Source organism: Liolophura sinensis, chromosome 7 (genome assembly GCF_032854445.1).
Source record: "Liolophura sinensis isolate JHLJ2023 chromosome 7, CUHK_Ljap_v2, whole genome shotgun sequence".
NCBI classification, from domain to species: Eukaryota; Metazoa; Mollusca; class Polyplacophora; order Chitonida; family Chitonidae; genus Liolophura; species Liolophura sinensis.
Genome location: NC_088301.1, coordinates 49,648,854 through 49,671,804, shown reverse-complemented (window position 1 = coordinate 49,671,804; position 22,951 = coordinate 49,648,854). Strand labels below are relative to the sequence as shown.

Genomic DNA, 22,951 nt, shown 5'->3' with positions numbered 1-22,951 from the left:
ATTATCATACAAGGGGTTTTGGAGATCAAATACGCAAAACAAAGGACCACAGAAAAGATAGAAATGTGTGTCTTTACATAAAGTGTATTTCGTGTGTGGAAATTCCAGATAAAATCTTTGTAAACATTCAGGAATACCTTAACTTAGCAAGTTGTTGTTGTTGTACATGATATATATGTACTTACAATTTACGTGCAAACTTTTACGTCCAAAACAATTATCATCACTAAACTAACTCTGCAAGCAATGGGAGTGGGGGGATATACAAATCGCCTGCTTATCAAGGAACTGTGAATAAAGCATTTAACATAACTTTCTCCTCAGTCTAGGTAAGACAAGACCAAAATGAAGCTGATTACCTTTACCTGTATCTAATTTAAGCTTCAATTATGGACTCCACCCAGGTACTTACCCGAATGATTCTGCTGATTGAATTGTCACACCTGTTTGGGATAACAGATTTAATTCCTTCAGGTAGGAGCACTGCCTCAATGTGATGGTAAACACCATTCTTTCCAGGAATGTTGGTCTGGGAAATACGGGCTACCCCATTCAACATTATCTTACCCTGTGGAATAAGATGATTTTAACTTCAAAGTTATATTTAAACAAAAAAGCTCACCCATGCTTACACTCAAATGACTGTTCTTTAGAAAGACGCATTACTTTTGCATCCAGTGCAGGTATAGACATACATGTTCAAATACATTACGTATCCTATGGATTGATTGCACTGCAAATGTCAATTAACTTCAGTGACAAGTAACATACATCATTCATAAACGTGGGCTGATCAAAATATCCTATAAACAACGCCCTACATGTAAATGAGGAAAATAAAGGTACTGCAAGCAGTCTGAAAGGTATGTACTTGAAACACTAAATTTATTGTTGATATGATAGTTCCAACAATGCTGAACAAGCACTTAGCTATGAAATAATCTACTGATTAACTGCAAATGGTTATACTATAAAGCATGGTCAATACCAGAAGAATTGCTATGCAGAGGAGAGTGACAGGGCCAAGGAATACTGATATGAATGACAGAGCTTGGCAGTGCAGACAGTGCTATAGAGAGTGGACTGACAGAGCCAAGGAATGGCAGCACGGCTGTGCACAAAGGAATGACAGCCAAAGAATGGCAGCATGGCTGTGCACAAGAGAATGACAGAGCCAAAGAATGGCAGCACGGCTGTGCACAACAGAATGACAGCCAAAGAATGGTAGCATGGCTGTGCACAAGAGAATGACAGAGCCAAAGAATGGCAGCACGGCTGTGCACAACAGAATGACAGAGCCAAAGAATGGCAGCACGGCTGTGCACAAAAGAATGACAGAGCCGAGGATTGGCAGTGCAGACAGTGCCATACAGAGTGGACTGACAGAGTCAAGGACACTGTTGTACAGTGGCCAGTGAAATGTCCAAGGAATGGCAGAGCAGACATTGCTATACAGAGTGGAGTACGAGGGCCAAGGAGTTGTAGTGAAGACACTGCTATACAGAGTGGAGTACCAGGGCCAAGGAATGGCTTGTTTTGTAAGGGAGTGACACAGTTAAAGAATGGCAGCACAGACATTGCTCTGAGGAGTGGCACAGCCAAGGAATGGAAAAACGGACACTGATATGCGGAGAAGAGTTACAGGGACAAGGAGAGCAACAGGGATAAGGAATTACAGCGCAGACATTACATTGAAGAGGACAGCAATGGGGCCAAAGAATTACAGCACAGACACTGCTCTGAAGAGGAGAATGGCAGGGTCAAAGACTAGCGGCACAAACATTGCATTCACTGCTTTGAGGTGAGTGACTTTATACCAATACTTTATGAAGTTGTGATAACCCTGGCTTGGACCTGAATGGATAAAGGGGTAGTATGTGCCATGTGGTGGTGTACTTTGACATCAAGTCTGTTAATTGTCTTCAGCATGGCATTTCAGTGAGGCAGCACCATAAACATGTCAGGATAGACATATGTCTGCCAGACAATAATGTCATGATAATACATAAATACTAGTGAAAGCAAAATTAAACCCTAAGCTGGTAAAGAAAGACAGCTTTTGGATGCAAGTGTATCTTGGCAGCTCTTGTCATCAGTTTGTTCCGTGTACTATTTATAGATTTACTGTATGTGATAATTATGATAGTTGTGTAGCTGTGTAACTTACCACTTCAGAAATTTCTACCGTTACAGATGATCCATCATAAGATTTCAACCTTTGCAAATTTATTAAGTCAGTTGCTCTTATCTGAAAGCAATTGAGAGATCCCATGCCAGCATTTTCATTTTGTACAAAAATCATCAACAAATTTATTAATTTACTTATTTGATTTGTGTTTTACACCTTATCTAAGAATATTTCACTCATACCACATTCGCCAGCATTATGGTGGGAGTAACAATGGGCAGAGCCTGGAGGAAATGATCACCAGTTTATTTATTTATTTATCTGATTGGTGTTTTACGCCGTACTGAAAAATATTTCACTTATACTACGGCAGCCAGCATTGTGGTGGGAGAAAACTTGGCAGAGCCCGGGGGAAACCCACGACCATCCGCAGGTTGCTGCAGACCTTCCCACTTAGGGCTCGAGAGGAACCCAGCATAAGCTGGAGTTCAACTAAAAGCGATCAAAATTATCACCAATAAACTTTAACTTGTCTCATTCTTGTGTACTAGCAAGTCACTTGTGGACGTCAGCTTTCTGACACAAATACTGTATAACAAAGTGAAATATATTAAAGTATTACATTTAAAAAAAATGTACTTAATTTTATACCTCTATGCACACATACATACTTTTAAAATGTCTACAATAATCCTATGTATATATGTAAATACTATTTCTTGAAAGTTTTAGGTGATAAATTTCAGAACAAGGAAAAGCAATGACGAGAAATTATAACATTACAGACATTTATTAATAATACTCAAACTTACCACACCAGGAAAAATGTGATTTTGCAGGAGAGAAACAAGCCTGTCCTTTCCCTGCCAAAAAAAGAAAATGTGTAAGTACATTAAACAATTTGTATACTCATTCCCATTACAAGTATTTACACATATGACAAGTAACAACAAATAGAAGAAATGTCATCTGTAAAATTAGAAATGTGTGGACAAAACCTTTAACAACTGAAAGTTTGTAGTCCTTGACAAGAAAAGTTTGTTACTTATGTCATGTGACAATTACATTGTTTCCTTTTCTTTTTAATGGTGCAATTCTGCACGGTCTTTTAAGTTCTCTACGTCCTTCTTCCAACCCTTTTATGTGACCTATGTCATACTGCCAACTCCCACATGTACTTCCATATGACATAACAGGCAAACCTACACTTTTTACCTTAGGTGATTGCAGGTAGTCTAATGAGCCTTCAGGTAAAGCACTCCACGCCGAATTACTAGGTGTAAAAATTGTCAGGTTAGCAGAATTAAACCAGCTCTCCATGCCTGCAGCCTAAAAAGTACAAGAAATTTGTGTCTGTAATATTTATTCGAGACATCAGACTACCCTATGAACTCACCATTATGTATACATCCACATGTACATGTATTAATTACTGGTTAACGAGAAACATAAATCTAGAGCACCACAAACTATTTAATAAATACAAGAGATATTACAAGGTAAAACATGCTGTTTTATTAACACGAAACTTAAATTTCAAAATCACCTACCCTGATCAGAGTTACAAATCTGTTGTGTCTGCCTTCAGAATTGATCAGATCGAATAATTCCACCTGAAAAAGATTGTAATGGTCAAAATCACACAATTGATATCACCTGTTCTCATACCACCAAAAAAAGTATTCACTTCAAATGTAATTGAATATTTTTCAACTATTTTATTGCCAATCAACACTATTGTCAAAACATGTTACTGGCATAATTTCCTATATGTGACAGGCTGATCGGCAAACCATATATTTGGAAATCTTCAAATCTTGTAAATGTAAATACTCACTGACTTATTTCCCATTTGATTGGGCTGGCTCGTGAGAAGAGAATTGATGATGTGAATAACCCCATTTGATGCAACAACATCAGACTTTAATATCCGAGCCTTTTCCCTGGTACCATGGAGTTTGAAACGAAAACCACTTCCCTGAAACAAAAGTCATGCACCATCGATCAAATATCAAACTTTACTATGAACTTTAAATGTTAATGTGGCTGCAGTATTAGGGGATTGGCCATCTAAGCCATTAATTACTTGGACTGATTACTGGAACTCATAAAAAAACATGAGGGTCTTAGGTATCTGACACAATCCAGTATGAATTTGATTTACCCTAGCCTGTAGCTCAGCAGAGCTTCCCTGCAGAGTGTAAAACACTGTGCTGTTAGCCATATCCTCCATCAGCAGTTGACCCACAATTACATGCTGGAACAGAATCTGTCTTGCCCTGTCTTTGTCTTTCAAGAAATCAGCCAACTGGTAAAAAAAATTAGAAAATAAAAAATAACACATAAATATCTAGATTATATTTATTTTTCTGATTCAAATGTTCACTTGTTAAATATTTCAGTTATGAACTTCAATTTTCTTTCCACTTTGTTGATGCATGGAGTTTGCTTAACATCTAATGTTCACATTCAATAGAACATGGAATCAAAACAGTTTGAAAGATGCTTTCCCCACTCAATATAAATACATTCCTCATTAAAGGTAATATTAAATATTTACACTGGTCATATAAACAATGATAAATGTCAACATGCACTCCTGCTTCACAGAAATTAAATGTATGTCCTAAAACAGAATTATAGCTGCCAAGTATAGTCTGCAGCATTACAGGTAAGTAAATACACATGTGCATGTCTACGCTGTAAATGTACAAAAAACATACTCCACTCCTCCTGATTGCTTTGAAGCCTTTGTCTGTGGGGACAAATATGGTCAGGGGGCCATGTTCTGTAAGGAGATCTCGGAACAGCGTCTTTAACACCTGAGTGGCAATATGCAGCGAATCTCCTGTTACCGGGTCTGAGAAATTGGCGTTCATCTTCTCCAAAACCTGCAATGATAAGACATTCAGGCTACATACTACACAGAATAATAATTATCATGAAAGTGTAGTCATGAAAATTCATTGCAATTTAATAAAGACAGTTTCACCTACTCAATTTTTCTAAATTAACAGATTTTAACCAAGTTCATCATGAATGAAACAAGAGGCACAATGGGTAATCTCAAAAGCTTACCTGTAAAAGGTTTCCGTAACATAATTTGCCATCCCCAATATATCCTGGATAGCAAATGCATCTAAAGCAAAAAGAATAAAAGATACATACATGTAAACCAAAACACACAACAATACTGTTTTTCTTACGGGATTCATCAGACTCAGTAATTAATTTACTCAGGTTATTTATGTCATTCTTGTTTTAATGTCCCACTCAAGAATACAATGATGACAGTCAGTTTTATGGATTGAGGATATTGGGGCGTTCGAAGAAAACCACCAACCTTTTCCAAGCCACAATGTACTGATAAACTATGACATAGATATGCCATGATTAATGGTGAAAGGAAGTAAGTATGACACACTTAATCTATTCACAGTCTTGCATTTTGAAGAATTCTTCAGAATAACCTGATGTCACATGACTGATGTCAGTACAAGGTGTTATGTAAAGTGACCAGCATGGTTAGTTTATATGCTTAATTCAATTTATAAAAGAAGCGGTAGATATTAAACACTAACAAAGCAATTGACTTTGACTTGAGAACAAACAGTTGGCAACAAAATATATTAGGTTAATACCCTGCTGGATATTACAATGTGAAACAAAAATCTATGCAGGGTTGTCATGGAAACCACTAAATTTAATCAAACTGACCCTGGCTTGAATAACAATCAAGTTTACACTTAAAGACTAGAAGTGAACTGACTATATACCAAATCTAAAATTCATCTACTCAAGATGTGCAGCATATGGCTACTGTTCTGAGCATGACCATTTTAGAGTTGGTTGCCATGGAAATGAGAATTTTAACTGAAATCCTCTAGTTCACCCTCAACTGAATAAATATCCTACCAAATTAAGTTATATATATTTCATGTTATATTTCAAGTGGTGTGGCTTTATTTGCAAGCTGGTCACATGACAACAAAATCTCTTACGCATTTTATGCCAGAAGGAAAAAAAATGAAATCTATTACAAATAAACATTTACTACTCACTCAAATCTCCCTGGCTCCACTGTCTTACAGTTTGCATTTTCATCACAGGGCTTAATGGTTTTAGTGCACATGTCTGTCAGAGAACACCCAAAACCTGCCCGGTACTTTTCATAGCCAAACATACAAACGCATTCATGCTGTAATGAAGTACATGAAGTCAAATCATATACAGAGGTGCCACTGTTTGTTCAAAATTGCACAGTATCAGACAGAATGCTAATTAGAGGTATCAGACGGAATTCATTTTCCTAAATCTTACATTAATTACAGACAACAAAATCAAGTAATTAGTACATATCGAATGTGAACCAATCCTAAACTCGTAGACTGTTTCATCTCACCAGCTATAGCCTTTTAAGGTAAAGCCTTGACTGCATGATTGAAAACTGTCTCTTGATTAAAGTTAGTAAACAATAAAAAAATTCAATTGTGAAGGACATGATCATCAAACAAGTGCTTTTCCTGAACCAACAGAGACTACAAATAATCACGAAAATAGAACCTTCTGACACCATTCTCAGCCCATTGCAACAATGTTTTCATTGGCATTTATTATCCTGTAAGTCAAAAATTTAACCTACGGTTCCTGTTACTTTAAAATTTGATCTGGGAAAGGATTGTTTGGCATGAATAAAGTGCCATCAACTTTCTGCTGCAAGATATTCATGTAGAACCTTTAAAAAGCATCACGGGCGGCCTCTGTGGCTCAGTTGGTTAGTGCAGCACAGCATAATGACCCAAGAGCCTCTCATCAATGCTGTCACTTTGAGTTCAAGTCAGCTTACACTCGCTTTCTCTCCGGCCGTACGTAGAAAGGCCTTCTAGCAACCTACGGATGGTTGTGGGTTTCCTCCAATCTGTGCCCGGTTTCCTCCCACCATAAGTGTAAGTGAAATATTCTTGAGTACGATGTTAAACACCAGTCAAATAAATAAATAGATAAATAAATAAATAAATAAATAAATTTAAGAAGCATCACAGTGAAAGACTTTAGAAGTTCAATATCATAGTACAATTAAAACATTAAAGAAAACACTGCACCATAATAAAATTCTGACATCACAGTCTTAATTTACCTTCTGCCTAACTCTGTTTAATTCCCATGAATGGCTATATTGTAAATACATGTACACGAAAGTATGACAAGTTATGTCATAATTAAATGCAACCATATTAAACCTATACATGTACATGCAGTGCCATTCAGTTGTTATCTGTTTATTTACCTCCCCTGGTCCACGATAAACACAGACAGAAGTGTTTGAGACACATCCACCCGAGTTCTCATGACACCTGTTGATAGGATTGCAGTACAAACCATCACCCTGATAACCCTTCTTACAGGTACAGCGGTGAAGGTTTGGTCCAGTTGACTCACAGTCAGCATTATCATCACACGGAGAAGACAGACAAGCATCGATAGCTGCATAGGACAAACAACACAGTATTCAGCATGGATCACCCTGGTGAATATCTTGGAATAGTGATTCAGTTTGATCTCAGTAAATTTTTGAGGAATATTTGCCCTCTATTGACAATGCAATTCAGAATTATATTTATAAAGTGCTCTATGTTTTGATTTTTGATATTCTCATAGCAGAAATGTATACTAATTAGCAACGTAACTAATTCTGGCATATGGCCAAATGTAGTCTTTTGTTAGTCTTCAGCTGCAACAACCTGTCCACTGTCGGTTGCTAAAATTTTTGACGTTCTATGTCATATAACATAGGCCATTCGCTGAATGAGTGTCCTGAGAGGAAGACGACATGGAACTGCCGCTATCATGAATTTAAGCTTGCTCCGTTAAATAAAGAACTGAACAATGGTACTGGGAACAAGAATACAATAATGTTAGCTTACCTACACAGCCCTGTGTCTCCACTTCCTCGTAGCCATCATCACAAACACAGGTTGCATTTCTGCCAATCATAACACACTTGGCATCATCAGCACAGGTCACATTGTCACAGCCTGGAATCTCTAGTTGTAAAGAAAAAAACGACAAAATCACATCCCAGATAACTGATTCATCAAACTGTCATTAACAATAATTTGCCAGATGTGAAAGAACCGTCTATAACACAAATTCAAATATAAGTACAACAACCAACCAGAAATCAAAAACCTGGTAGTTTTGAAAAACATATATGTTAACCTGTCTTGAAGAGTAAATCTTAATTCAGCAGCATTAATCACTCATTTTACCTTTATCACAAAGTTTTCCAGTGTAGCCAAAAAAGCATTCACATGAACCATCCCCTTCAGGTCCATTGTTGCAGGTCCCATTCACACATTTGCACTCTAAAACACAAAAATCCAGATTATGTCGGCAATTTGCTTTTATTAGTGGTGAATTTAATTAGAACAGTTTCACCATGGGCAGAGTCATTTAATAGTTTACAATACAGAATAACAAAATAAAAGCATTTAATTGTAACTTCCAAAAATGTGTCTTCTGCAATTATAATATGGCATACAGAAATATAGTTTATATTTTATACATTTCTCATTAAACTTATAGTTTTCTTTTTATGCATGATTTGTAAAAAATAAGCTTTGTCAAGCAAAAGTGTTCAAAAGTATTAACATACAATTCACAAATCTTTACTAATCTAATCCATGTTAGCTCTAAGACATGTTCTCTTAATTAAAAATGTCCCTAAGGCATGAATTTCTTGCCGAAACTTTCTTTTTGGACAAATGCCACAGCCTGCTCTATAATTTTCCAAACGTGAAATATTTGACTTACCCAGATCACAGTTTTCTCCATACATCTGATTATCTTTGCAAAATTCACAAGCTGTCCCATTAAAAGCATCCTGCAAAGGATCACAGAGGAATATCAGAATATTTACTTATTTCATTGGTGCTTTAAGCCATACTCAAGAATATTTCACTTATACAACGGCTGACAGCATTATGGTGGGAGGAATGTGAGAATAAAAACAGCCACTTAACACAGCTGATCACACGTAACATTGTGTACTCATCTGGTTTGTAATCACTGTTAATGTTTCTCAAGAATTGCTCAAGAATTTTTGACTTGATAACAGTCAGATTTATGGTAGCAGGAAACCAGACAGCCAAAAATCATCAATCTTTGTCAGGTCTGCCACAAACTTACGCAAATTAACGTTGCTGCCGAATCTACAAGAGCTTGAAGTGATCCCACGACATAGCTTTAACCATTTGAGCCGGCAAGGACTATTTATCCTGGTGATTAACGCCACAAAATCACATCATTTATTTATTTATTTAATTGATTGGAGTTTTACACCAGACTCAAGAATATTTCACAACAGCACAACAGCCATCATTATGGTGAAAGCAAACTGGGCAGAGCCAGCGCATGCAAAATCACAAATGCTACATGCAATAATTATTAATTATCAATCTGGCACACAAGCTGTTTACAAAAACTTAAAATATGCCACTGATATGAAGTTTACTTGGGACTGTGGAGAAAAAGACAAAATTTTATTTTTATTTTTTTGAAAAAGTTTTAATAATTAACAATCATACAGGCTTAATTATTGGCAACGAAAATATACACCACTGAGGGTCACAACGAAGAAACAATAATTATTAGTGACTCCACTGTAAGACCTGTGCTCCAACTAACATTATCCTACTGTCAATTCAACACTCTGAATTTCAAACTTGCTAACTAAAAGGCACACAGTTACAGAAACAGTTTATGACAAAGAAAGTTAAGGCTATTTGTTGTTTAAAATGAACTGTTATTGTATTGTATTTGTTTATTAAATAATGTTAAAATTTCTGCTGATGATTTGAATTTGTTAACTGATGTGATGATATTTATATCCATGCAGGCTATACTTGTATAAAATGCCAGTACTATTAGTGGCTGAGGTGATTAGCGTGTCAGTGTGGTACAATGACCCAGTAGTCGGTAAACAATGCAGTCGCTGGGAGTTCAGTTCCAACTCATGACCATGCTTCGGCCATACATTTCTGCTCATTTCCTCCCACCATGATTCTGGCCGCAGTCATATAAGTGAAATATTCTTCAGTACGGCAGAAAACACAAATGTAAAAAAGGAAATATGTATAAATTGTAGGGCATTACCAGACATGTGCACATTCCAGTTCCTTCATAACCATCATCACAGAGACCTCGTCCATAGCACTGGTTCTCCACTCCACCAACACATTCTAGAGAACAAAGGTAACCAGATTAAAAATTCAGGATGGTCACTCTGGGCATACATGCATGGTGACTGACAGATTGGCAGATGTCACAATTTCAACATCATCACATTTCTTACATGTAAATGAAATTGATTAAATTCTTGAATACCAGCTTTAATTATTCAGTGCTCATGGTGTCATTATAGAACCTAAAAGTTTGAATGCAAAAATACAATTAAATTGTAATTTCCACAGTCTTTTCCACAGAGTTCAGACCATAAGGTAACAAATGACTGGTATAATAGAACCTGAAATGAGCTCCAATTCTTAGATTGGTTATGGCCAACCTGAACAGGATGCAGTTTATAATATAAAATTTATACAGTTTATAAAGGTTGAGTATTCATAAAATAATTTCTTAATTTATCATAGATGTACATACCTAAATTAATATCAACGAATGAGTTATCATGGCCTTAAACTTTATCACCTGAGTTAGCTTTATAAATGGAAATATATAAAACAATTTTCACTGTTTTTGATTTTCTTTCTTGCTAGGACTGGATACATTAATTTGTAAATACATATACCTTCACACTGGCTTCCCCAGTATCCATTACAACAAGAGGCCACCTTGATCACCCTTTCACACTTGTGCCGACAACCTTTGAGGCGAACCCTGTGGGTGCCAATAGTCTGAACATAGGAGCAATCTTCACTGCCATGTCCCGTAGTGAGCTGGGTGGTGCCCTCGGGGCAGGTGATGTGAGTGTTTGCGAGGCAGGATCGACACGGTGTCTGGGTCTGTGATGTCAAAGTGTCATTACAGAATGCATCATCATCACACAAGACAAAAACAGCTCCTGAAACAGTCAGTGTGACATAGAGCCAAATATTACACATGACTGTTTGGTTGGCTACAAAGGGGAAAAAAAAAAACAGCTACCCAACAATGGATGGTTAGTTTCTACTCCAAAGACAGCATGTATATTCCCAAGGTATGATGACCACAGCTTATGATTTCATTTGGATGAAGCTGCTCTGATAATTCACCCGTCCACCAAATTCAGGTTCAATGTACATCTCAGTAGATCCATGGGATGTACCTCACGGCTTTATACTTCTCTCTTAGTCCAATGTCCTGGCTTGAAAACACAATGCTCTTGTGTTGAGTTCTATTGAGAATTCTTTAAGTAAGCTAGTACAGAGTCCAGAGTTATTGTTACAGCTAAGAGGGTGACATTAACCTAGAACAAGATGCTTATCTGCAGAAGAAGGGGTGGTTCTAACCAGTGTCAGGAAGTTAGGCTTATAGCCTTATCCTCACTCCCACCCGCCTCTAAACCACAGTTAAAACCGCCAGCAGCTTTAATGCTTGTCAAACATTTTCATAGTTCATTTTTTTCCTGATTCATTTATTATTTTTGTTATTTATCATGAATTTGCAATTTGAACTGTCACTTAATACATTTCCCTGGCACAGTGCCACACGTGTGAAACAATGGTAATTATCTGTATCGTCTTCATTATCTACCAACATCAATATCTCACACTTATAGGCCTACATGTGTATGTATGCCTCTTTCCATTGCCTAAAATCGTAGTCTTTTCAAAACTGTTTTCATACCAGGTACAGTATTTGGTACTGTTAAATTACAGTAAAAAGTGAATGAAGAAAAGAACACATATACTAATAAGCCTCACAAGTCAATGTACAATTACGTGTGTCCAAAAAAAGATGCTTTCAATTAAAGTATTAAATGCCAGTCAATCTCTTCTTCATTTAATTGTAGACTTTATTAGTGTGACATAGTATTATACGGTACCCTATATTGATTCACTTATCTGATTGTGTTTTGTACGGCGTACACAAGGTAATGAATGATACGCTACCCTATATAAATGGTGACAAATAATGAATATTCTCATCATAATCATGGTCTGGTTGGCATGAAAAAATTGGGTGTGTCATAAAAAGAATATGTAAGTCTCATATGTCCCGTTAAAAAGTATGGCTGCGTTTGGACTCAAATCTCATAAATCGTGATCAGGCCATCAACATGCTCTTGTCGGAATGTCTGTGTAGTGTTGTCAGCAGTCACATGGCCAGTGCGGGCAGTTAACGTCCATGCGAATGCGGATACGAATGGAAGTCTTTAATTGGACTTATAAAGCGGAAAGCCCAAGGAGTAATTCAATCCTACACCACTTTGGGCACCACTTCACGTGACTTCCTCTTCAAAGAGCTCGCCAACTTGCCAAAAACATGACATAGAGTTTAAGCTTTCCCGCTGGTACACACATAGTGGCATGCGCAAACGTGGAGGGAAATGTGCCGTTCACACTTCTTTGGCTGCATGAAAACATCACGTGATAATTAATTGATTTTTTGAAAGGAGAAGAAGAAGATAAATAGCCGTGTACATAAGTAAAAATCTGGCTACCAGGACTACGATAGTTTTACCAAGAAAATTCAGAAAAGTACGGTACCACAGACAAGGCTCTCCGAGTTCTTCCCAGAATTCTACGAAATCTATCCAGAGTTACGTCCCTTATCTGAGGTTTGCTTTCATTTCTTTTTGAAAAGCAGACGATTTACAACAAAATTATGGGTGAAGAAACCAAAGAGTTTACTTGTAGTAACTGCATGTTTTCTGTAAAATATAACTACTTTGGGACGAAGCCACCTTTCGCAAAAGCTGTTGTGTAGGTAACTTACTCCATAAATTACTTCTACTAGCAACAAAACGTACTCGTACTGCTGAACTCGACCCCGATAACAGCGACGTTGTTGTTGCAGTGCCCCGGCTTCACTCCAGCATTGGCACTGGCCGTTGTATAGGTGTGACTCGTCCCTTTCACATCCATAGAGTCCACGCAACCCTAACCCTGGGTCACTTGTAAGACCTTACCGGTACCTATAGCTGTGTGTTGTTTTCATGCCTTTAAATACTTTTTGTTAATTCAAACCTTGTCAAAATCTAGCTATTTTTTTTTTAAAATTCTATGTGATTTCCATGTGAAGTTCATGAACTTCTTCATTTGTACTTCCAGCAGAGAGTTCTGAAGTGTGCAGCTGCCACCATTTTTACTATCTGTGATGCTAATAATGATTCAGAAAGGAATTTTAATCTCTTTGATGTTTTTTGAAGTTTTAGGCAAGCTGGATCCTGCTCTTGCATGTATAATTGCTTGTCTGCAATGGGAAAAAGCCATAAAAGTCGACAAGCTAGCCTTGCAGAATCACTAGGGTTTGGGGAATTCGTAATAAGAAGCAAGTAAAATAATCAGAAAGTTCTATATTACACCTCATAGCTGTAATCTTGTTTAACTGTGCTGATGGCGTACAAATTCATTAGCTGTGGTTTCATTGAAGAGTTGCATGTAATAAAGTATGACAAGGTCAGGTATGGCATTGATATGCTTCACAGTCTAAGCATCAGATACGGGAAGCATGAAAGAATGACATTGCTGACACAGGTCAAAGTTAGACATGGCAAACCATCTCAACAACAAAGATGACTGTCTCTCAGCTGTACTGATTGGCCCTTTCCCTATCTTGTACATGATTTAAATTTTTGAGATACTGCAAATCTTCAATCTTACAATCATGTAAAGCACTCTATTTTCAGTAAACATTATGTAAGAAATTATTATGAAAACAGTGCTAAAATTATTTGTGTTGCATCACTAAAGAAGGAAACTTAATAAATCTGTGCAAAATTATTTCTCTACATCCCATAGTTCTCTCAGAATAAACCTTGGTTGCAGAGGCAGTTGAAAAGGCTGAAGAAATAGAGTACCTGTAAATATAAGAAAGAAAATATTTGAATTGGTGGATTTTTTACATCAGTTACACACACAGACAAAAGAAAGACTTATATATAGAGTACATGTCTAAGGTAGTGATGTGCTGCTCCCTGGTGGTGAGAACAGTTCAAGACTTGATATAAGGATAATACAGATATTGAAAATATAAGGGTACTTAACGGGACATCAGACTAATAAAAACTGTTAGTAGAATAGTTGAAAATCCTGAAACAAATTCTTAGTGTGACCAGCTAAAACCAAAATTGCATATGTATTAATATGTACATATTGTTAAAGATATGTATCGTTGAAACTAAGAATAGGCGGTAATAATTAATATACTGGAGCTAGAACTTACGATGTCTAAGGTGAATTTACATTAATGTATGTACATTTCGATGGATGTGATTAAAGAAAACCGTAGTCTGGCTGACAGAAATCAGTGATATAAGACTTAGAGTGATACAGTGATATAAAAAGAGAAACAGAATCACTGTATTTTAGGACGGATGGCAACTTATTCTATTCTATGGGACCTTTTGTCTTACAGACCTAGAAACTTATATTGGTTTTATGTAAATTAACTGACAAAGATCATGTGGTCACTGTGGTGTAATGTCGCAAGGATGATTTTCAATAAAATTTGAATTGAAATAAGAGGGGAGTAGATGGGGACTGTGCAGGCTGTTAAAAATTCAGTGGTTTATTTGAAATACATTAATAGATTCAATCAGCGATAGTGTATTTTATTGTATTGCATAAGCAATGATCACATTTGTTGGAAACATTAATCAGTCACCACATTTTTGAAGGCATATCAGGAGAGCGAGTTATGGGGCCATCTCCTTTAATAAGTCCCAACAAAATATAGGATGTGGCCTATTTTGACATACCAGTTTAACTAATAAAAGCCATATGACTGTTCACACATTGACATCTATGTTTATGGTTATATTCTCCAGTGGGTACATCAAACAACATGGTTTAATTGGATTTGATCAGTACAAGTTCTGACACTTTTCTGCTGTGTACCATGGGGAAACAGTTACACAGTATTGTACTATAGAATGAATCTGTATGTCACTTGCCATCCTCATGATATGTTATAGGCTGATGGAAGAAGCTTACGTGATGAAGGATCCATTTAGCACTGATTTTGGCCTCATTGTGATTGGCTCCAATTGCTCATTGTGCCTAAACCCTGTCTGTGGTTCTCAGGTAAAATTTTATATCATTATAATGAAAGAGTTTCATTTTCCTCCATTTGAGTTCATATGTTCACGTATGTTGTGTAACTTAGTAAGTACCAAGCCATGGAATGTATCTATATTTCCAGACAAGAACATGAACAATTGTCCGTTGTCATATAGACTTAAAATATTTTAATTTCCTCAGCCCTCAACCACCCTCAAGTAATAGTGTTATCACTCATGTTTGTTGCAGGTACCATGCAAAGTGGATGATGTTGCATGATTTTTGCCATGGATGTCAAGTGTTTTTCTATATATATACATTTTTTAAAATTATTTATCATATTTTCTTTGATAGGAACTTTAATGTAATTATACCAAAGCCCTAAGGTATTATACAGCTCTTACTATATGCATGTACATGTGGTTCTAAAGCTAAATACTTAGCATAGTGTGAAACATACGCATTAAAAGACCTATTACAGTCTCCTGTTTTTTCTTTTTTATAACAGGTAGCAGGTAATAGCAGGTAGCCAACAGCACCCCATATCTTTTCAAATTTAATTATTATGTCAGTATCAACACGCAAAATCAAAACGGAATTGTTATTTAGAAAGTGACATCATCTTAATTAAATTAATATGCAGATATTTGAATGTTGAATGGCTATTATTGTTAATATTGGCCTTTGATACATTTATTGAATAACATCTTGAGTTTGTCTCTGTTTGTAGGTTAATTAGATTACTGTACATAATATATGTAGATTAATAGTGAGATATAAAACAGATTCAAGCCAGAGTGGTCTCCCTTATGATGTATCATGCAGTTTTCTCTTATGTACCATGCATGTAGGCCTATATATATTATGTGTGAGACATTTTTAGTCAAGTCAGGAATATGAAAGAATATGAGACTATGTTTTGCAGTCTGAATTTCATATCTACAGATGCATTATATTATGCGCTGTGACGTTTTACTACAAAATCTATAACATTACTAGGAAGAGAAAAAATAGTGTTCGTAAAACATTCCTGTTACAGAGTGCATTTCTTACATTTAAGATGAACCTCTGTTTTTTCTGTTTTTGTAATTATTATGTTATGTTTATATGATAATGCATTTCATTTCTGCCTTACCTACACTATGCACCCTACATGAATTCATCAGTATTTCATGAATCATATGGCATGATAGTTTTTGGACTGAACCATTACCTTTTGTTATTTAGGTGACATAGCAGGTTTAACATCAGTTATTATTTTAGCGATTATATTTATTTATGGCAGGAATCATGCAGAGGTAGGGTTTATTGTTCACTATTTATACCTAGTCAATACAGGTGTGTGTGTTCAGGTAGTCCTCCCACCCATAATCTGTTTCAGTGCACTCAGTCTCAGTGCCAAGATAAACAGCCCACACAGGCAATGATCTGTCATGCTGCCACTTCCAATTTGCATCATCCACATACCTAACTGTTCAGTAGTGAATCAAGGTGTAAAGTGTCGCACTTAGATGGAGAGATAAACCATACTTTCTGTTCATTCATATAGCTTTGGTTCTTACTTGAGTATTTTATTTTACTTTCTCTAAACTTTTTTTTTTTTTAAATGCAATATATTTTTAATTGTGGGATATCCTCTGCTGGTTGGCCTTACCCTACTTCATGTTGGCCTTCCTTCTCATATTGATAACTGTCTATGGGCATTGAAGTTAATGGCAGAAAACCATCTGAAAAATTACTTGACATCATGAGGTAAGGGAAAAAAGTGTCCTGTTCAGTTTTTGTGATGGGTAAGAATTTGAAACATTTTTTTCCTGGCATTTTGGGACCTTGTCACTCTTTTGAAAAAAGCATGACATATTACTGATTTTTTATGTGACTATAACAATACTAAACAGGGTCATAGGAAAATGTTCTATATACTAGGTATCTACTTAATCTTTTAGTACCTGGCTAAATCTAGGATAAAATGTTTCTGTTATGCCACATATAAAGTTAGCTCAAGAAGTACATGTAGTTTACATGTATCTGTGCAATACAGTGTATTCTGAAAAAAGAATGTTTGAGTGTAAAATCTTGTGTGAAATCCTGGACTTTTTTATAGCCCTTTTGTGCTGCAGCATATAATAGGTTAGTAACTATCAACATTACAGTGTTAATCATTACTGCTTTTGGTGATCTATTTTTATAAATCCAACCTATAGTGTTAAAATTGGCTTTGAGGATTACCACATGGAATACCACTGTACATTTGAAATTAGTTACTAATAATGACTGAGAAGATAGACGATCAAGTCATTTTTCTCTCACTTTCTGTTTCTTGTAATTTATAGCACTGTATCTGTAGACAGTTTGCTTTGTACTTAATTTTCAGATTTTGCATTACCAGGTGGTGTGAGCATGTAGTCTTCTAATAAGCATGGGATGAGCAGATTTGCAAAGTTTTATCTTCTATTTAGATTCCTAAAACAATGAGTCTACTGATAAACTGTGCATTGCTGGCAAATGGAGTGAACCCTTGTGGAAGTATTGAGATGGCGATTAATACTAAAAAATGGAAATCACAATGATTATGCAAATGTCATGGTAATTTGTACCGGTGTGAATCATTTTATATTAATCATGGGATACTTGTAACACATGTATAAAACTAAATTCTAAACTGCCTGTGGGCGCATAGTTTTTAAAATTTGTGTGTGAGCTTCTAGCATGTATCCTATCTTTTTGTGTATGTGTAAATTCAGTGTGTGACAGCATAAACACAAGCTGCTTTTGTTCAGACAGCACAGATGTGTAAAATTTCTAGCTGTAAATTATATGCACCCCTATTAATGAATACTAGTGCGGTTTTTTTTTTTTTTTTGGTAAATTGAATCTGAATGTGTATTTTTTTTATTTACTATTCCTAGCTGCTATTTGTTAAAATTAATGAAGTGTAGGGGAAAAGCAGAGCATCATTATTTTTGATTCATTCACCTTAAGGCTCTTTTTAACACCTGGTCACCTGACTCTCACCTGTACTGCTAGTGATCTGATAACAAAAAAAAAATGAAAAGAGGTATAAATGTCTTTTTGTTCAAGTTTGTGAGTGGCATTTGCATTAATGGTGGGAAAGACAACAGTAAAATACAGGAGATGTACATTGCCAGTAATTATCATGTGATACTACTTGTAAATTAGGTATATTCATAAACCTGGATTTTTAACCACAGCACTCTGTTTATACATGTAATGAGATTCACCGCAGTATTGAAGGATACAGTGTCACTTGTCATATTTTTAGTTGTGACAAGTGGTGACACTCTGTTGGTTGAGCATTTGGTTGATCGATGTGTCAAAGATTTCACCATCATATTTTTTGAACATGGGCCATTCATTGAAGAAGGTCCCAACTGCATGGTGATACATCGTTTTTTGGGAAGATTTCGCCACTATTGCTAATTTGTGCTTTTATTTGTTTTTATCAAATATTATTTTTTATAAAAATTTTTTTTATCAAGTTTAGTGCCCTGGGGTGCATTCCACGAAGCAAATTTGTGTAGCCAATATTTGAAAGTTAAGTATTTTGTATAGTTTCAGGTTGAAGACATTCAAATTGGGATATGTTTTTGTCAGCATAACACTTAATTGTCAAAAGCTATCACTAAAGGTAAATGATTAGCATGGACATTGAAATAAATTAATAAAATTAGCATTCAAAGAACATTTCATACTTTGACTTTTCCAAACTGGCATGCTGGAATCTTACCCTGTATTTGTCTTACTTTCTTTGGAATTCAAAAACATGCATTAAAAAGCTCATTGTCTGAATAATTAGTATGCCATGTCTTCACGTTATCATAATATAACATAATCTATCACTCATATCCATCCATGTACCATTACTAATATTACAGTATACTGAAATCATTCAAATATTTTGTGGTTTACAGTGTGTATGAAGCTGATCTACATATATGTAGTGAAATGACATTATGCACATAACGCTTAAGTTCAATTTGTGTATTTTAATCAATTTCATTTTGCTCAATCTAATGTTGATAACTGAGAAGCCATTTACAACTCCATATCATAGAGGAAAAGAGGATAATATTAATACCACTCCATTCTAAACATGACCAAACAAAAAAATTGAATAAATAAAAAGCATGAAAGTTCTCTTCTTATATGATCTTTTTCAAGTATGATTTAAACGAACATAGAAAATACATATAATTTATTGTATTTAAAAGGGTATTAAAAGAAATATTTCAGTATCAAATATAGTTCATGACAAGTTTGCACACGAGTATTATTGTCACACGTGACCCCAAATCGCTGTATTGTGATGTGTTGTTAAGCTGTTGTCACATGTATGCCTATTGGACATGCACTCTACCATTATACAAAAGTACACACGATTCAAAGTCAGCCACCCAACAACTAGCTCTAGCTGGTCATCATTCCACTTATAACCATACCAATGGGATGTTTTTATCATACGATTGTTACCTTCTCTGCCTACACAGTTTTAGCAAAAAGGTTGCATTTTTTTTTGTTTGTTTTTTTTGCCACCCACAGCCTAGCTTACTCCCATTCTTTGCTATGGTTAAGATTTAAGAACGTCTGTATGTCAGTTTAACCTAGAGGCTTCTTTCCACCATCTGCTGTCTGTCTTTTATGCATGGATGAAAAACTGTCATACCCCTTGGCAACTTTTATGCAGATGGAAAATATTCCTCAAACGACAGTGAGCATAGAATTTTACAATAGCATATAACTTTGTCCTGAAAATATTTTGAAAGAATTATGCCTTTAAGAGGCTGCCTGTAAGCATGCTCGAAGGAAGAAAGTTACAAACTGTGTGGTCTAATTTCACAGTTGGGTTTCTTAATTGGTAAAGCAAGTCAATAGCAGCTATTGTGCTGGTGTAATTAGTGTATTGCACTATTGTAATATGTTCCTTGTACATGTAGGAATATCACCGTGCCCCTTTTCACTCAGCTCTACAGTTATGTATCTTGTTCTTGTATGTTAACATACCTTCCTGGTGTTCAGGAATATTTGAGTGCCTTGTGGTTTTGATATTAAACATTTCACAGTTCTTTAATTTCTTTTTCAGAGCTGTAGTGTGTTTTACACCAAAAGATTCTGCCTTGCATGTGCTGCTAATAAATTAGAAGAGTTCCCATCTCAGATTCAACAAGTAGGTTGATTGTTAGCTATGGCATGTCTTACTACTGATGTTACTACAAATAGCCTAATAATGTTTTTTATTTTTTTCATTGAATTTTTCTTACTATAAATAACCAGTGTAATTATTTTTTTGTCATGATGTCATTAAAAATAGTTGAAATAAAAATAATTTGTCTTTATAATACTGTAAATAGAGAACTTTTTTTTCTTTTTCATAAAATGGTTTAAGATGGAAATGTCTGCTTAATTCTCCGTAGTTCAACATTCCCATGTCAGTTTTGTTATTATATAAGTGTAATTCAAAGTTTATGATTACAGGAAGTGAGCAAGAACTTGCAACAGACCCCCAGTTGATGACAGGTTTATGACATGTTCCTATTAGATTTGGGGATGCAAGCTGAAGAGATTGTCTCAGGATGGTCTAAGATGGTCACAGTACAAATTTCCAGACAGTTGTTTCCAGCCACAGCAAGCTGTGGTACAACTGCAAGCCGACTGTGACTTGTACAGGCAGTATCTCCTAGGCTTGACATGCTATGGTACAGTATCATGCAGCTGTAGCAAACTGTTGTTCAGGCAGTACCACTGATCCATAACAAGCCATAGTTCATGTGGTACCACCGATCCATAACAAGCCATGGTTCATACAGGACCACCCATCAACAACAAGCCATTGTATGTGCAGTACCACCCATCCATGCCATGGTTCATGCAGTACCACCCATCAATAACAAGCCATGGTTCATACAGGACCACTCATCTATACTAAGCCATTGCATGTGCAGTACTACCCATCTATATCATGGTTCATGCAGTAACACCCATCAGTAACAAGCCATGGTTCATACAGGACCACCCATCAGCAACAAGCCATTGTATGTGCAGTACCACCCATCCATGCAGTACCACCCATCCATGCCATGGCTCATGCAGTACCACCCATCAATATTTCATACAGGACCACTCATCAATAACAAGCCATGGTAAATGCAGTACTACCCATCCATATCATGGTTCATGCAGTAACACCCATCAGTAACAAGCCACGGTTCATGCAATACCACCCATTCATAACAAGGCATGGGTCATAACATGATACGAGCAGTATGGCACATTATTAACACAGTACCACCCATCCATGCAGTACCACCCATCCATGCCATGGCTCATGCAGTACCACCCATCAATATTTCATACAGGACCACCCATCCATAACAAGCCATGGTATGGGCAGTACCACCCATCCATAACAAGCCATGGTATGGGCAGTGCCAACCATCCATAACAAGCCATGGTATGGGCAGTACCACCCATCCATAACAAGCCATGGTATGGGCAGTACCACCCATCCATAACAAGCCATGGTATGGGCAGTACCACCCATCCATAACAAGCCATGGTATGGGCAGTGCCACCCATCCATAACAAGCCATGGTATGGGCAGTACCACCCATCCATAACAAGCCATGGTATGGGCAGTGCCAACCATCCATAACAGGCCATGGTATGGGCAGTGCCACCCATCCATAACAAGCCATGGTATGGGCAGTACCACCCATCCATAACAAGCCATGGTATGGGCAGTGCCAACCATCCATAACAATCCATGGTTCGTGCAGTACTACGCATCAATAACAAGCCATTGTATGGGCAGTCTGCCCATCCATAACATGGCTCATGCAGTACCACCCATCCATAACTAGCCAAGGTTCATGCAGTACCACCCATGTATAACAAGCCATGTTATGGGCAGTGCCAACCATCCATAACAAGCCATGGTATGGGCAGTACCACCCATCCATAACAAGCCATGGTATGGGCAGTACCACCCATCCATAACATGGCTCATGCAGTGCCACCCATCCATAACTAGCCAAGGTTCATGCAGTACCACCCATGTATAACAAGCCATGGTATGAGCAGTACGACCCATCCATAACAAGCCATGGTTCATGCAGTACTACCCATCCATAACAAGCCATTGTATGGGCAGTACCGCCCATCCATAACATGGTTCATGCAGTAGGGACAGTGCTGCCCTTGCATAACAAGCCATGGTACAGGCGGTCTCACAAATACAACAAGCTATGGTACTACCAGTATCATCAAGCTTTTACCAGCTAGGTATTAAATGGTTAAAACTGTACCAACTAAATCACTTTCGACTTGTATGTAGTGTAATAGTCTAGATGCTCATGTAAGAGGAATGGTGTGGTTGTGGCATGGTTTGATACTGTGATAGCATTATGTCGGTACCTGTACTTAGGTATTTAGACCTTTCATGTTTTCATAAAATAAAGAATCCCAAGTGTCTTTCATTCAGGCACAAAGCAAGACTTTAAAATACTTGTTCTTAAGAGTTGATGATGTGACGTGAAGCATTTCATTGTGTACAAACGACTGAAGTCTTTGTTGTAAAACAAAGTTT

At 36.6% G+C, this 22,951-nt stretch overlaps 2 protein-coding genes across 3 annotated transcripts in view; one reads left to right on the top strand and one right to left on the bottom strand.

Annotated features, from left to right (window-relative positions):
* Positions 1-11,302, bottom strand: part of LOC135469992 (stabilin-2-like) — a 34,359-nt gene extending 23,057 nt beyond the window's left edge. The window contains exons 1-16 of one of the 2 annotated variants that reach the window (XM_064748672.1): positions 10,935-11,302; positions 10,283-10,368; positions 8,942-9,011; positions 8,398-8,493; positions 8,053-8,172; positions 7,416-7,612; positions 6,190-6,326; positions 5,207-5,267; positions 4,852-5,019; positions 4,293-4,436; positions 3,966-4,106; positions 3,679-3,741; positions 3,344-3,457; positions 2,941-2,991; positions 2,168-2,248; positions 413-568 (exon numbers count right to left, since the gene is read on the bottom strand). In XM_064748672.1, the coding sequence (XP_064604742.1) occupies positions 413-568; positions 2,168-2,248; positions 2,941-2,991; positions 3,344-3,457; positions 3,679-3,741; positions 3,966-4,106; positions 4,293-4,436; positions 4,852-5,019; positions 5,207-5,267; positions 6,190-6,326; positions 7,416-7,612; positions 8,053-8,172; positions 8,398-8,493; positions 8,942-9,011; positions 10,283-10,368; positions 10,935-11,247 (1,998 nt within the window). In that variant the 5' untranslated portion in view covers positions 11,248-11,302. The remainder of the gene's footprint in view (positions 1-412; positions 569-2,167; positions 2,249-2,940; positions 2,992-3,343; positions 3,458-3,678; positions 3,742-3,965; positions 4,107-4,292; positions 4,437-4,851; positions 5,020-5,206; positions 5,268-6,189; positions 6,327-7,415; positions 7,613-8,052; positions 8,173-8,397; positions 8,494-8,941; positions 9,012-10,282; positions 10,369-10,934) is intronic. The other variant, XM_064748673.1, reaches the window with a different exon arrangement.
* Positions 11,303-12,941: 1,639 nt separating this feature from the next.
* Positions 12,942-21,645, top strand: LOC135471273 (cysteine-rich DPF motif domain-containing protein 1-like). Its single transcript, XM_064750437.1, has 4 exons — positions 12,942-13,050; positions 15,264-15,372; positions 20,450-20,533; positions 20,842-21,645. Exons 1-4 carry the CDS (start codon positions 12,953-12,955, stop codon positions 20,875-20,877), a joined length of 327 nt encoding a protein of 108 aa, XP_064606507.1. The 5' UTR covers positions 12,942-12,952; the 3' UTR covers positions 20,878-21,645.
* Positions 21,646-22,951: the final 1,306 nt, after the last annotated feature.